The following is a 16068-nucleotide window of genomic DNA, read 5'->3' as shown; positions in this document are numbered from 1 at the left end:
ATATTTCTCCTCTGTCTGACTTACTTCACTCAGTATGACACTCCCTGGGTCCATCCATGTTTCCAACACCATTTATTGAAGAGACTGAGTATCCTTTGCTCCACTGTTGAGTATTAGTTGACTGTACATGCATGGATTTATTTCTGGGCTCTCTCTAATGTTCCCTTGGTCTTCCTGTTTGTTTTTATGCCTGCACCGTATGGTTTTGATTACTGTAGTGTTTATAACATAGCTTGAAATCAGGAAATGTGACACCTCGCGCTTTATTCTTCTTTCTTAGAACTTCTTTGGCTATTTGGAATCTTTTGTGGTTCTGTGTATAACTTCTTGTTTTGCTTTTCCTCTCGTAATGCCCTGAGTGACTTTTACCCTCATCTTCATCCTTCTCTTTCTCTGTTTGAGCTCGTTGCACATCTTTTTGTCCCACATGCTCTGCCATAGGTAGAAATTCCTGACCCAGAACAAAGTGGTGATGAGGGCAGTTAAGGTTAAACCTGCCTTGCAAATCCCCAAAGGGATCCCCCAGACACAGAATCTCACAGACTGCCTCTGACTTCTTAATCAATTTTTCTTCAGAATGGATGGAGCGAGGGGAAGACGATTTAGCTTGGATGTTAGGTCACATAAATTCAGAGTAGATTTTCTTTTCTCTCTGTCTCTTGTTAAGAACTCATCCTGTTCTTACCCTTAGAGCTGTCCATCCTCCACCCAAAGAGTGAAAAGTGACTTCACGCAAGGGATCATTTGCGAATGCACACAGATCTGGCTTGGCTGAGATCATCTTTCTGGGAGCATCCCTGGACCTTCGGTACTTCGTTGTTTGCCCACGGACTTACGCTGTTTGGTAGGCATAGGCTGATCTCCCTGAGGGTCAGTTGGGACCTGCCGCCGGTGTACATCTTCTTGCTTTTCACTTTAGCCTTGCTGTTGCATGGAAGTCTTCACTTCTTTGTTCTAGTGATAGAGCCTCCCTGAGTTGAAAGCTGGGCACATGGCTGTCTGGTTGGTGACTGTTTTTGTGGTCTTCTGTGTGGTAAGAGTGGCCACATGGCTCCATTTCCCCCAGTAAAATGTGAGCAGAGTGATGTTCACAGGGTCTGCCACAGTTCCTCCAAAGAAAATGCCCTGCCCTGCCTTTTCTCTTTGGCTTCCTTCCAGCCCCAGAGGGGCTCTGCATTAATAAGCTCCACTCATGCAATACTTTGGCCGCTTGATGTGAAGAGCCGACTCATTGGAAAGGACCCTGATGCTGGGAAAGATTAAGGGGAGGAGAAGAAGGGGGTAACCGAGATGAGATGGTTGGATGGCATCACTGACTCAATGGATATGAGTTTGAGCAAACTCCGGGAGATAGTGAAGGAGAGGGGAGCCTGGCGTGCTGCAGTCCATGGGGTCGCAGAGAGTGGGACATGACTGAGTGGCTGAATAGCAGAGAGTGGGACATGATTGAGCGGCTGAACAACAACATGCGGCTGAGGGCGGTGCAGTCAGAAGCGACAGAGCAATGAGATGGAAGGAGGCAGGCTCTGCTCTTGAAGGAGCAGAACCACCAGAGGATGCTGGGAGGATGGGAGTAGAAATTGGGCATGTCACTGGGGCAGACCCGTGGAGATTCTGCTGAAAAGGGAGACAGGGAGACAAGAGTGGTATGCATTAGGTATTCAGTCGTGCCCAACTCTTTGAGACCCATGGGTTGTAGCTCACTGGGCTCCTCTGTCTGTGGAATTCTCCAGGCAAGAATATTGGAGTGGGTTGCCATTTCCTTCTCCAGGGAATCTTCCCGGCCCAGGTTTTAAACTTGGGTCTCCTGCACTGCAGGCAGATTCTTTACTGTTGGAGCCACCAGGGTAGCCCCTGCTGTGCGCTCCTCGCAACTAATGGGGTGGGCCCCTCTAGAGATCTTATTTATTAGCCTCTTTTTTCCTACTAGCCCCGGCCTGTCTAACCCCCCACCCACGCCGACACCCCCAATTAATCTTGTGCTTTCCCCTCCCTTTCTGTTCTTGGCCAGGTGAGAAGCCTGGAAGTGAGCCCGAAGAGGCGAAGCTGCAGACCACCAGCAGACAGATCGTGCAGAATGCCATCCTGCGGGCCGTGCAGCAGGTCTCCCGGGAGAGCCAGAGCCGGAGGAGGGACACCAGGGCTGGCGACACTGCCCGGGGCAGCCTCCGGCCGGGGGCAGGGGAATCAGCCAAGAAGCACGAGAAGTAACCCACGGATGGGGCTCTGATCACATGCTTGGTTTCCAGCCCTTTTTAAAGTATAGGATGTGCCACCAAAAGCGCTGCCAGTAAAGCAAGCCGAAGAATCATTCACACCTAGCAGCAGGGTGGATTCGAGCTAGCCCTTGGCCGAGGGGCTCTGTCCTGGAAAGTGCATTAGACAACTCTGTTTATATTAATGCAGTGCCTCTGAAATAGTCAGGCAGGCAAGACACTGCCGTTACAGATGTAGTTTTGCAGCACAATTCATTTCTAAAGTTCTTTTTAAAAAATGGTTCTGTCTTGTTTGTTAATTTGGCCTTGTATGCATTCTGCCTGTAACTTAACTTACCAGTTCTTTCTGCTGAAGCACCGACTGCCCTACTGTGATCTTTACAGCATTAAACAAGGCTTGCTGGAAAGGTGAGGGAAGGGCATTGCAGTCCTCCTCAAATATGGAACTGAAGGCTTTAATAAAGTGGGTTCAGGCCCAAGATCATATTAAGAAAAGGTAAATTCTAAGTCCCTCAGGATCTTACAGAGGCATGTATTTATATTATTTTGTTAAAAAAAAAAAAAAAGGAAGAATTTAGATTTTCAAGAACTCAGTTTCAATTCTCTCAATTGTTTGGTAGTTGATATTTTCTCCCTGTGCAGAAAGCCTTGCAAAATATTACAGATTTCTTTTTCTATTTCGCAGTGAAAGTAAGACAGGTGAACCTAAGTGCACAAGTGAAGAACAGCTGGAATCGTAGATTCCATCCTGAGATGCCCTGGGGTCTGATTATGGGATGCGGGGTCCTCGCAAGGAGCTCTGAGGCCTCATAAATGCCGTGTGGCCATCAGACTATGCATATACACTAGTAATTTGCAAATAGGAACTTTTCTGCTCCCATCCACAAATTAGATTTTTGTTTTTTGAGACTATGAATATCATACCTATCTGGAACGAATGACATGTAAAATGGGAAAAATCATTTCTCAACTCTCTGAAATGTGAAAATACGGTGAGATCAACAAAGCGACCGTGTTGTGAATGCAGTCGTGGGAATGTACGTGTGCAAATGAATAAAGCCAGCTGTGTTGCCACAGAATGAGTTCTGCTCCCCTCCCACGTGGGGGCCGTGCAGCCCTCTGTGTCCTCGCAGTCCTATTTCCTGGGCCCCCCAACAGGTACTGAGCTGGTGCTTCTGAGAACAGAGGAAGAGTCTGACCTTTGTTAGAAACTTCTGGGCTTTCGAGTGTCAGTGTCTACATCTGATGGTTTTTTAAAAAGCAAAGTACCAGCGAATGAAGTGTGACTGATATTGACAGACTTCTAAAATCCCACTAATTTACACTTTCCAGAATGGAGATTGTTGAGAAATGAATGAGAACAGTGTCTCATCAGTTCTGTTAGACACTCTCACACCATGTGGAATGTGATGGAATAAATTTACAGGGATAATGATTAGGGAGGGAGCAGAGGGGTGAACCTTCAACTGTGGTTTATTCATAATTTTCTGTAATACTCAGGACAGTTGAAGAACGAGTTTAAGTCGAAGTTATACAATGGATGGAATATAATTGTACAACCTCGATAATAGGAATGTAGGTATTAAGGGAACTGAGTCAGGAGTATCCACGATTGAAAAAATAAATCCATTGCTTGTAGTTTGCAAGTGATCCGGCCCTCTGTCTACTGAGATGTCTGGATAGAAGCAGCTTTGGGTTTAGCTGCCAGATGGCAGAAACCCATAAACATGCTCTCTTTCCTCTCTGGTGTGTCTGTGCTAATACTCTGGGGGATCTTGGAGAATCTCTGATTAACCTCTGTATCTAAATGTTATTTATAAATAAAATATACCCAGCTTTGAAACATGTTGTCATTTTAAGCCAAGTTTTCGTCACCCTACTGTTTGGCTCCTTCCATATGGGTCCACGAGGCATCCCAAGGCTGTTTTCCAAACCTCTAGATTCTGGGATCCTGAAAGCATTTCTTAATGGGCCGTCACTGACCCTGTCTGAACACAGCTGTGGGATACGGGTTCCTGAGGCATGAGCAGAAAAGCTTGTGTGTGCTAAGAAGTGGCCTTTTGATCTCAGGAAGTGAAGGTAAGTAGGTTTGGAAGCCAGGTGTCTTTCATGGTCTTTCTGAGATGCAAAGTCTACAGCAAGGAACAGAGATACTGATAAGTTCTTGGAAGGTGAAAAGAAAGTTTATCTGTCACTGCACTCGACAGGTAGGTGCGATATTAGTAGAATCCTAAGGAAATGGCAACCACTCCATTATTGTTGCCTGGAGAGTCCCATGGACAGAGGAGCATGGTGGACTACAGTCCATGGGTCGCAAAGAGTTGGACACAACTGAGTGACTGAACACACAAGAAAACTCAGCCATAAAAATAAACGCATCTGATAAAGTTATGACGTTTTAAAGGAGCCAACAGAACTTCATTTGGAGGTGGTCCTCCCCCTGATTATGTTTGCAAGCCAGCACAAAGCTTTTGGTCCTAGGAATTAGCTGTGCATGTATGCTCAGGCATGTCTGTCTCTCTGTGACCCCATGGACTGCAGCCCGCCAGGCTCCTCTGTCCATGGAATTTTCCAGGCAAGAATACTGGAATTAGTGGGAGTGTGTATTTCATGCCCTTTACCTTCCTGGCTTAATAGATAGTAAAACGCACACGGACCTCCCAACTCTGTTTTCAGCTCTTTGTCTTGGGCTTTGCCTGTCCCTGGGGTGGAACTGGAGAGAAATTCTTTCTGCTGCTTTGTTTTTCTGCAGTCACCCACCCACCATGAACAGTATTGTAAAGAGAAGTTACTGCCTCATCTTTGTTTCTCTTTTTTCTCCTTTAGCTGCTTTAGACTCCATTTATGGCATGGTTTCTGGTTACAAGTAAATGAATCGGCCATTTAAAAATAATCTTTGTAACTGCGCCACTTTGACTATTTTCAGGGTTTAAGGTCTATAAAAAATTACTATTAAAAATTACAAAAAAGGAAGGAATTTTACATTTATCCACAGTAACAACTATTCTAACTAAAAAGTAGTAGAGAATGAAATCCCTGAAAAATCTGGTAACTAGTTTAGCAACTCTAGGACCCAAACTGGTGTAGAAACTAAATACCCCAATTTGAGTAATTCTTCAGTTTATGTAAAGAGAAAGTAGAAAATATAATCATATTGTTGGCTCTCTTGAGCGTGAGAAAGTTTTCTGAAATATGTGACTACATGTTAACTCACGTGTGTCATCACAACTTCACAATCAAGTTGTAGCCAGGAAGACTTTATTCTCCGTTTGCAGAGAAAGTCACACTGAATCTCAGAGAGGGTAAGTATGAAAAGTGAGTAGTACTATCGGGCATAAGAACACATACATCGGGCTTCCCAGGTGGCTCAGTGGTAAAGAATCCACCTGTTAATGCTGGAATCCCAGGAGATAGAGTTTGATCTCTGTGTTGGGATGATTCCCTGGAAGAGGAAATGTCAACCTGCTCCGTTGTTGTTGTCCCCCCCCCCCCCCCCCAGCTAAGAATACTAGAGTGGGTTGCTATTTCCTTCTCTAGGGGATATTCCCAACCCAGGGATTGAACCCTGTCTCCTACGTCTCCTGCTTTGGCAGGAGAAGTCTTTACCACTAAGCCACCTGGGAAGCCCCGTGCCTAATCCCCACTTCAGTATTCTGGAGAATCCCATTAACAAAGGAACCTGGTGGGCTATAATCCATAGGGTCGCAGAAGAGTTGGACACAACTGACCACACACCTACATCCATCACTGTTCTTTGTGGGCATGTGCATTAGCTGGGGAACTTCAGTATATAAATTCCAGGGACACTTAGGTTAAGATGGACTAATCAGACTGCCTTACAGAATAAGAAATGTAAGACATAGTAAAAGGCCAGCAAAAACCATCATCAGGAGTAAAAGAATGCCGTCACCCAGAAAAAGTGGCAGCAACGAAAAGAAACAGGAGACCCCAGAGGGAACAAAACAGAAAATGACCACAAAGCATGGGAAGTGACTGCTTTCCCTTCTGCTCCTCAGAAGCCACAGAATCCTGACCCACACGTGGAGAAAGGTGGATGAAGAAGTGTCGTGATTGTCTTCTGGCTCCAGTGTAGGGTAGAAATAGGTGAAACAGGAAACAGGGCTCCTTTCAGAGACATGACAACCTGGTCTTACAGAAATGAAAACAGGGAGACAGAAAGGAAACAAAACACGTTTAGAAATCTCATCATTTTCTAGGGAAATGGATACATATACTCACCAGGGATATTTTCAAGAATCAAAGAAAAATTCTTGAAAGTCCTAGGCTGAGAGCTAGTCCTTTACGGAGGTAGAACTTGGAGCTGGTGTCAGACTCCTTCAGAGCAGTGTGTGACATCCTAAGGTAAGAGAGAAAGGCCCTGGAGAAGCTCTGAAGGATGCAAAGTGTGAAGGAAGGATGCTATTTCCAGCCAAGATGTCACTCAAGGACAAAGGCTATCATAAAAAAATGGTCAAGAGCCCTTCTTTGAAAACCTGCTTGGCTGGAAACTTCAGCCAACTAAAAAGATAAAGAATCTAGGTTGTTGACAGTAAAGAAAGCTGAGTGCTGAAGAACTGATGCTTTTGAACTGTGGTGCTGGAGAAGACTCTTGAGAGTCCCCCTTGGACTGCAAGAAGATCAATCCTAAAGGAAATCAGTCCTGAATACTCATTGGGAGGACTGATGCTGAAGCTGAAGGTCCAATTCTTTGGTCACCTGATGCGAAGAACTGACTAATTGAAAAGACCCTGATGCTGGGAAAGATTGAAGGCAGGAGAAGGGGATGACAGAGAATGAGATGGTTGGATGGCATCACCGACTCAATGGACACGAGTTTGAGCAAGCTCTGGGAGTTGGTGATGGACAAGAAGGCCTGGTGTGCTGCAGTCCATGGGGTCACGACTGAGCAACTGAACTGAGCTGAACTGAACAGAGGTTGTTGGGAAACTGTAGTGTAATGATCGGTGAGGAGCAATTCGTGCGTGCTAAGTCACTTCAGTCAGGTTTGACTCTGCGACTGTATGGGCAGTAGTCTGCCAGGCTCCTTTGTCTATGGGATTCTCTAGGCAAGAATACTGGAGTGGGTTGCCATGCACCCCTCCAGGGGATCTTCCCAACCCAGGGATTGAACCTGCGACTTCTGCATTGCAGGCGGATTCTTTACTGCTGAGTCACCGGGGAAGCCCAGTGAGGAGCAGTGCTTTCACCTGAGTATCAAGTGAACATGGTGTCATTGCAAAAACTGGGCTAATGAAAAGACTGCGAGTTGTTCTGTCTTGACAAAGTAAAAACATAGCATAAAAATCAGGAGATGGGGCTGAGGACATGACATTGTGCTAATGACTTCATTTATTAGAGAAAGACAATTTAATCTCATCTTAACTTGAAAGATTTAGTTTTTAAAAAACCCAAAGGTTTCAATCCCTTAACTGATTTCAAAATTTTCCTTAACCCTCAAGGAATGCATTAGAAAATAATTTCTTATGATAAAGGTTTATTTAAAGTGTAAAGATTCCTTTAGCTTCCATTTAGTTTCATTTTCTTTCATGAAATTCAAAATGAATGAAGTTACATATATAAATTCCCTAGATACCAGGCATGACCATTGTTTACTCATGCTTCCACTGAAAGTGATCACCAGACTCTTACAACTCTTGCAGCTCTGAAGATCCGGAGTCACTGTCCAGTTGGGAAAAACAATTCTGCTGATTATTACACCTGGATCACAGATGGTCCACAGTTCTAAGTAATAACAGAAGAAGAGATAGCTTTATTCACATACTGCTTTCATTTTTAAAATTTTTTTGTTCTCTTTTCTTATTGAAGTATAATAATAGTTGATTTACAATGTTGGTTAGCTTCAGGTACACAGCAAAGTGACTCAGTTATATATATATATAATTAATATATTATGTATAATTAATATAACCCAATGTTATAATTATATATTATAAAATATACTATTATTAAATATATTATCATGTAATATATAAAATTATATAGTATAATTATATTATTAAAATATATTGTAAATATATATTTTATAGAGTATAATATATATTTTATTTTATATAATATAAAATATAATAATATATAATATATCTACTAATATATATATATAAGATATAGCTATAATATATCTATGCTTCTCACTAGGGAAGTATATATATATGTATAAATAATATACGTACAAAAATATATATACTTCCCTGGTGGCTTAGATGGTAAAGAATCTGCCTGCAATGCAAGAGACCTGGGTTTGATCCCTGGGTCAGGAAAACCCCCTGAGAGGGGAATGGCTACCCACTCCAGTACTCTTGCCTAGAGAATTCCATGGACAGAGGAGCCTGGTGGGCTACAGAATATATACTTATGTATTTTATTTTCAGATTCTTTTTCCTTATAGGTTATTACAAGATATCGAATATACTTCTCTGTGCTCTACAGTCGGACCTTGTTGGTTATCTATTTTGTATACAGTGGTGTGTATATGTTAATCCCAAACCCCTAATTTGCCGCTGCCTCACCCCTTTCCCCTTTGGTAACTGTAAGTTTGTTTTCTGTCTGTGGCTCTGTTTCCCATTTGTAGATAAGTTCGTTCGTTTGTATCTTTTTTAGATTCCACTATAGGTCATATGATGTTCTTCTGTCTGGCTGACTTTGCTTAGTATGATAATCCCTGCATCCATCTGTGTTGCTGTAAATGGCACTTCTTTTTTATGCTGAGTGATAGTCCATTGTATAAACACACCACACCTTTATCCAGTCATCTGTTCATGGGCATTGAGGTTTCCATGTTTTGGCTATTGTATGTAAATAGTGCTCTTACGAACATTGGGATGCAAATATCTTTTCTAATTATAGTTTCCTCTGGATAGATGCCCAATAGTGGGATTGCAGGATCATATGGTAGTTCTATTTTCAGTTTTTTAAGGAACCCCCATACTGTTCTCCATAGTGGCCGAGCCAATTTACATTCTCACCAACAGTGTAGGAGAGTTCCGTTTTCTCCACACCCTCTGCAGCATTTGTTACTTGTAGACATTTTGAGGATGACCATTCTGATCAGAGTGAGGTGGTGCCTCATCATCATTTTGACTTGCATTTCTCTAATAATTAGTGATGTTGAATATCTTTTCCTTTGCCTGTTGGCCATCTGAACTCACATACTGCTTTTCAATTTTTAAAGCAAGACATGTGCCTTGTGTGTGTGCTGTCATATCCGACTCTTTGCAACCCCGTGAACTGTATAGCCCGCCAGGCTCCTCTCTGTTCATGGAACTCTCCAGCCATTTCCTTCTCCAGGGAATCTTCCCAATCCAGGGATCAAACCCATGTCTCTTCTGTCTCCTGTATTGGCAGGTGGATTCTTCACTGCTGAGCCACCTGGGAAGCTAAGAATGTGCCTTCAGTTCAGTTCAGTCACTCACTCTTTGTGACCCCATGAATCGCAGCACGCCAGGCCTCCCTGTCCATCACCAACTCCCAGAGTTCACTCAGATTCGCGTCCATCGAGTTAGTGATGCCATCCAGCCATCTCATCCTCGGTCGTCCCCTTCTCCTCCTGCCCCCAATCCCTCCCAGCATCAGAGTCTTTTCCAATGAGTCACCTCTTTGCATGAGGTGGCCAAAGTACTGGAGTTTCTTAGATCCTCTCAACTGAATTCTATTGAACCATTTAACCAGCGTTTTCTCAACACGCCTGACACTTGTGTTTAAGAACCAACCTCCTGCTCACTCTTGCACTAATGCTTAGCTACTTGTTACACGTGTGGCCAGCGTTGTTGGTGGGCACTCATAACCCCTTAGCATTTGCCATTTTCCTCCACTTGTGTGCTCAGCCCACACAAGGCTAGCTGGAGGCACCAGGGAGCTAGGTCCCCAGGTGAGGCTTTCAAACGCTGATGGCTGGTAATGGATGGTGATATGCACCCCAGCCTCCTTGCTCTTAGGTGGACCAATCCAGAGGTTCTTATCATGACCAGCCTGATTGATTTCAGGTGTGCACTGTCCCTCCCTTCCATCTCTCTCTCTCACTCCCGCCATCTCCCCGCCAGTGATTTCTTGGGTAAGCTCTGAAATGAACTACTTTCATTCAAATCTTCATCTCAGAGTGAACTTTTCTCAGAAACCCAAACTTTTAAGATAGTGGTTCTATGCGCTTGGTCACTCAGTTGTGTCCAACTCTGGTATTCCGCCAGGCTCCTCTGTCCATGGGATTCTCCAGACAAGAATACTGCAGAGGGTTGCTATTTCCTCCTCAAGGGGCTCTTCCGGACCCAGGGATTGAGCCCGTCTCTCCTGTGTCTCTTGCATTGGCCGGCAGATTCTTTGCCCGCTGAGCCATCTGGGAAGTTCAGTGGTTCTATGGGTGTCTCTTATCAAAGAAAACTGAACTCACTAAAGACTCGTGTTTGTTGCAGGCAAAGCTGAGCAGCTTTTTTGGAAAGAGAATCTGCCTGAGCGGAAGCCGGAGTCATTTGAAACAAATCCCCGAAGTCATAGACCGCGAGTTGCTGAAGAAATCAGACGTGGTGTGTATTTTAACTTTATTATGGAGATCTTGGCTGTCTTGATATTGATTTGTCTTGGTCCTGTTTTCCAAGCTGGCTAATTTATAACAATTGAACCCACATAAATGTCATATAAACAGAGAGGGAGGGAAGAGTGGCTGAGATACTGTTGCCAGGCCATCCACCTCTTGAATCTAAAGAGCTGAGATGTGACAGGAAGCTAATGTCAAGTCCCCACATTTGAGCAGTTCCTTTCCTGACAAAATGGAGTCCCTTCTGGCAGTTCTTGAGAGGGTCACCCCCCTTTACATTTATTTATTGTTTTGCCTGTGGTTTGTAATTAAAGGTTGCCCTTTGAAGTCTGGAGAAATTCTCCAGAATAAATTCATGAAGATTTAGAATTTCTTCCTAGTTTTTTAAAAGTTCAAAGTTGGTGGGAAAAGGCAGTGTTGGAATCAAGGGAGCAGGAATCTGTCCACCAGGCGGGCTTGTGCTCCAGGTGTGATCCCTCAGACACCCCGTGTTGGTCCTTCACACCGTTCATCACAATCTGCCCTTACGTGTTTACTTTTTAGGTTATTTGCTTAATTTCTGTTTCTACAGCTAAACTGTAGGCTTCGTGAAAACAGGTGGCATGTCTGTCTTGATAACCTGTATCTTCATACGGTGTCAGCAAAGAGTAAGCTTCCAGTAATTACTTGCTGAACAAGTGAATACATTACCTGCACGGTATCAACAAGTTTCTTAATTTCCTGAGACTTGGTTTCCTAAATGTAAAATAAAAATTGGCTAAGATGATCACTAAGCTTCTTTCTGGTTCTAAAATTAAATTATTCCATGTAGGGTTTTTTTTCCCTCTAATTTTTAAATTGAGGTTTTATATCAATGTACAGCTTGATGAATTTTTATGTGTGTGTATAGCCAGGGAAGTACCATTAGACTGATATAAGCACATTTCCTCATGCCGCTGACTGACTGATACCTCCATAAAACTAACCACTGTTTTGACCTATATAATTAAAGATTAGTTTTGCTCTCCCTTTTTTTTTTTTTTAGTTTTGCTCATTTTTAAACTTCATTAAAGATGGAATCATGCAGTCTGCACTCTTTTTTTGTTTGGGGGGAGTTTTTTCCTCAATATTTTGTCTGAGATTCACTCATGTTGATGAAAATAGTGGTAATTTTTAAAAACATTTGCTTTGTATTCTATTGCATAAATATACCTCTACTTGTCAACTCTATTCGGGTTTCCCCTCAGTTTTGGATATCACAAATAACATCCTTGTCCATATCTTTGGGTAGTTAGCCAGGAGCAGAATTTCTGGGTCATCACATATATGTGTTTGCTAGATTCTGTCAAAGGGGTTTCCAGTGTGGTAGTAATATGTGAGAGTTCCAATTGCTTCATATGTTTGAGGCAGACCTCATCCTTCTAAAGGGACTGTGTTTCCTGAAACATCAGTTATGGGGAATTTCATTTCCCAGCCTCCTGCCTGTTCTGCCAGAAGCCAGCATGAGTCCTTCGGGGGAAAGCCTAGCCCCCTTTTGGACATCTCACATTTCTGTTCAGTCCATCAGACTGCCAGAATCCTTGCTGATTCCATTTTCCTCAGTCCTCATCCAGAATCAGCCCAGACCCCACCCCCTCCCCCTGGAAAGACTTGCCCTGATTTGCAACTCCTGTTGACCCAGTTCCCATCACACCTCATCACTCTGCTTTATCTCAAGTATTCGTGCTTAGTTGCTCAGCTGTATCCAGCTCTTTGCGACCCTTTGTACTGTAGCCCACCAGGCTCCTCTGTCCATGGAATTCTCCAGGCAAGAACACTAGAGTGGGTTGCCCATTTTTCCTCCTCCAGGGGATCTTCCTGGCCCAGGGATTGAACCCGTGTCTGCTGTGTCTCCTGAACTGGCAGGTAGATTCTTTACCCACTGAGACCTTGGGGAAGCCCTATTTGAAGTATGCTCTTGGTAATTCATCCACTTTTTTTTACCTCTAGTTGCTATAGCAGAGCATTGGGCTACGTTCCTTCCTGAAGCAGAAATCCTCTGATTCTGTGAATTATTAATCTAGACATGGTACCAGTGATGTCATACCAGTTATAGATCGACTAGGATCAAAGAAAAGAACAAAAGTCCAGTTTTCACTTCCATTTGTTTTAGAATTACAATATGGAGGCAACCTTGAGTACCTTCATTAATGTGATTTCTGATAGTGTTTCATAACAAGGAAATTTTGATAAGATCTTAGTCACTTAACATCATGTCGAGGTGGGTAATAAAGGAATCCAGTGCTATTAGAGAACAACCCTTTTCATCTCCCATCTACTTCATCCAACATTCTGCAAATTTCCCTTTTCTCCACTGCAATCATCTTTTCTGCCTCCATCAAGCTTCTGTGTCACCACCCTGCCTTAATGATTGTGAATCCATCTTTGAAAGGAGAAGAGGTGAAAGGAGGGAAGGGAGAAAGCTAACACAAATCAGGAAGGGAGTGAGGTTAGTGCTCTGTGTGGAAATGTCATATATGGGCACGTCCACAAGGACACGCGTGTATATACTGTATGTGTGTTGGTATGTATTGGGGTGTATTTATGTTCTAAGTCTGAACATGCATATGGAGGATAAAATTAAGTTAATAGTTTTGATCTTGGTTCTAAATGAAAAGCAGGCGTGTTTTGTAACAATTTTCATAAATATTAAATAATTTGCATTAAAAATAATTGCTTTGAGTTGCACTCTTCTGTGGCATTAGCACAATTAGAAGTGGTTTTCTTCAGACACAGCTTCCCTGGTAGCTGAGATGGTAAAGCATCTGCCTGCAATGCAGGAGACCCAGGTTCAATCCCTGGGTTGGGAAGATCCCCAGGAGAAGGAAATGGCAACCCACTCCAGTATTCTTGCCTGGAAAATTACATGGCTGGAAGAGCCTGGTAGGCTACAGTCCATGGGGTCGCTAAGAGTCAGATACTACTGAGCGAGTTCACTTCTTCAAATGCATGACATCTTGATTTCCTGGCAACCTTGTCAGCCAGGCTTCTAAAGAAAATTCTTTCATTCAGATTGATTTATGAACTCAGAGTCCTTCTGTTGTCTTAAAAAGAACAAAACAAAGGCAACACAACAAAAATACCTTCCATCATCTTTACTAAAATAATTTTCCTTTTGGAGTAGCTTCCTATCCTAATTTGTCTCAAGTCACTTATTTTGATTAGAGTTTATTGAAAATTGGAGTTCCTGTTGAAATAATGTAACTATTAAACTATTACAAACCATTCTGATGATATTTGTTCAAAACTAATTAGATTTGTGACCTGAAGCAAATGAGTTTATCTTTCTAGTGCTAGTTTTCATTATTTTAGAGAAACAGGATCATTATATGGGTCTGATTTTTTTTTTAATTGCAGTGTGGTTGATTTACAATGCTGTGTTAATTTCTGCTGTACAGCAAAGTGACTCAGTTATGTATATTATATATATATGCTTCTTTTTCATATCCTTTTCTATTATGACTTATCACAGAATATTGAACATAGTTCCCTGTGCTATGCAGTAGGACTTTGTTTATCCATCCTATAAACTAGTTTGCATCTACTAATCCCAAACTCCCAATCTGTCCCTCTTCCACCTCCTCCCCCTTGGCAAGCACAAGTCTGTTTTCTGTCTATACAAAAGTTACAAAATTCTCCTTTGTATTATTAGCTGGTCTGTGAACAGTATACAAATGCTGGCGTCATTGCATTCAGTCCTATGAGGGTCCTAAGAGTTAAGTGAATGGAGCGCTCTTGAGCCAAATACATCCTTAATCCTAGTGAGACATCAGAGCCAAACCCACTATGTGGTTTGTTAACGTGGTCAAGCCAGCAGGATAATAAACCTTGTTACCTAGACTAGCGGAAAGCCAAAGCATCCTACTGTATACCTGCTTTGGGGTTTTTTGGTTTTGTTTTTTTCAAAGCCCACCTTTATTCTTTCTGGGCTTCCAAAGATAGGGATTATTGTAGTGTCTGACTCTCTGCAGCCCCATGGATGGCAGCACGCCAGGCCTCCCTGTCCTTTACTATCTCCCAGAGTTTGCTCAAACTCATGTCCACTGAGTCAGTGATGTGATCTAAACATCTCATCCTCTGTCACCCTCTTCTTTTTTTTTTTCAATCTTCCCCAGCATCAGTGTCTTTTCCAATGAGTCAGCTTTTCACATCAGGTGGTCAAAAGTATTGGAGTTTCAACTTCAGCATCAATCCTTCTAATGAATATTCAAGGTTGATTTGGAATGGCAAACCACTTCAGTATTCTTGCTGTGAGAGCCCCATGAACAGGATGAAAAGGCTAAAAGATAGGGATAGTCCTTGGAAGAGTCTGTCATACCATATACATGACCAGACAAGAACAATTAAAAATTGGTTTCATGCAGAAAAGAATTCCAAAATATATAATTTTTTCCCAATTCAGTTCTATTTATACTACCCATAAAGGCTACACCTACTCTCACAAAAGTTATAACCTGTGATTAATGATCTAGTTGTATATCTATCAGGATTCTCTTTTGTCCTTGACCTACACAAAAAATTCTCTAAAGGTGGAGTGAAGCAGTTCCTCGAGCTCCCTCTAGAGGAAAAAGTTCATTATTACATTGCTTTAGAGGATTAGCTCAAGAAATCATGTTAATGTTTGTGCGAGTGTGCTCAGTTGCAGATCCTATGAACTGTAGCCCTCCAGGCTCTTCTGTCCATGGGATCTTCCTGACCCAGGGATCAAACCCTCGTCTCCTGCACTGGCAGGCAGGTTCTTTACCACTAGCCACCTGGGAAGCCCAAGAGCTCATGTAAATGATAATAATGATAATAAAAGAACTATAGCATCCATGAGGGCAATGACCACAGCTCCCTTGCTTTGTACAGAGTGAGTGCTCAATACACGTTTTGGAAGAATAAAGAAATTAAGTCATTAGTAGAAACTTTAATTAGCATTTATTATGTTCTAAAATCCGTGATTAGTTTCTGGCATGTACTAACCAATTTAATCCTTCTCTTTTTATAAAGTGTCTGCCACAATATGCCCATTTTATACTTAGGTTAAGGAACTTAACCAAAGCCATCATCTAATAAATGGTGAGGTCAGAATCTGAAGAGAAGCATCCCACTATTTGCTCGGGAGCACAGCCTCGTGTGGAGCCCGATGGTGGAGTGGGAATCCCATGGGAGGCGCTAGGAGATTGGGTCCTAGATTTCCCTCTCCTTTCCCAGCCTGAGTGTCTTCACATGGTAAATATACAGGGTGACAACCTCTTTCCCATCTTTCTGCCAGACAATTGCGAGGATTAGGTTTAGACCAAGGTG

At 42.7% G+C, this 16068-nt stretch overlaps 1 protein-coding gene and 1 non-coding gene across 2 annotated transcripts in view; both read left to right on the top strand.

The window, feature by feature from the left end:
* Window positions 1-4059, top strand: part of AKAIN1 (A-kinase anchor inhibitor 1) — a 33139-nt gene extending 29080 nt beyond the window's left edge. The window contains exon 2 of the mRNA XM_042239332.1: window positions 2012-4059. Within this exon, the coding sequence (XP_042095266.1) occupies window positions 2012-2211 (200 nt within the window). The 3' untranslated portion in view covers window positions 2212-4059. The remainder of the gene's footprint in view (window positions 1-2011) is intronic.
* Window positions 4060-13517: 9458 nt separating this feature from the next.
* Window positions 13518-13589, top strand: TRNAC-GCA (transfer RNA cysteine (anticodon GCA)). Its single transcript has one exon. It is a non-coding gene; the product is annotated as a tRNA-Cys (tRNA).
* Window positions 13590-16068: the final 2479 nt, after the last annotated feature.

Source organism: Ovis aries, chromosome 23 (assembly GCF_016772045.2).
Source record: "Ovis aries strain OAR_USU_Benz2616 breed Rambouillet chromosome 23, ARS-UI_Ramb_v3.0, whole genome shotgun sequence".
Taxonomy (NCBI): domain Eukaryota; kingdom Metazoa; phylum Chordata; class Mammalia; order Artiodactyla; family Bovidae; genus Ovis; species Ovis aries.
The sequence above is the reverse complement of the archived record's forward strand: the minus strand, read 5'-3'. Positions and strand labels throughout refer to the sequence as shown.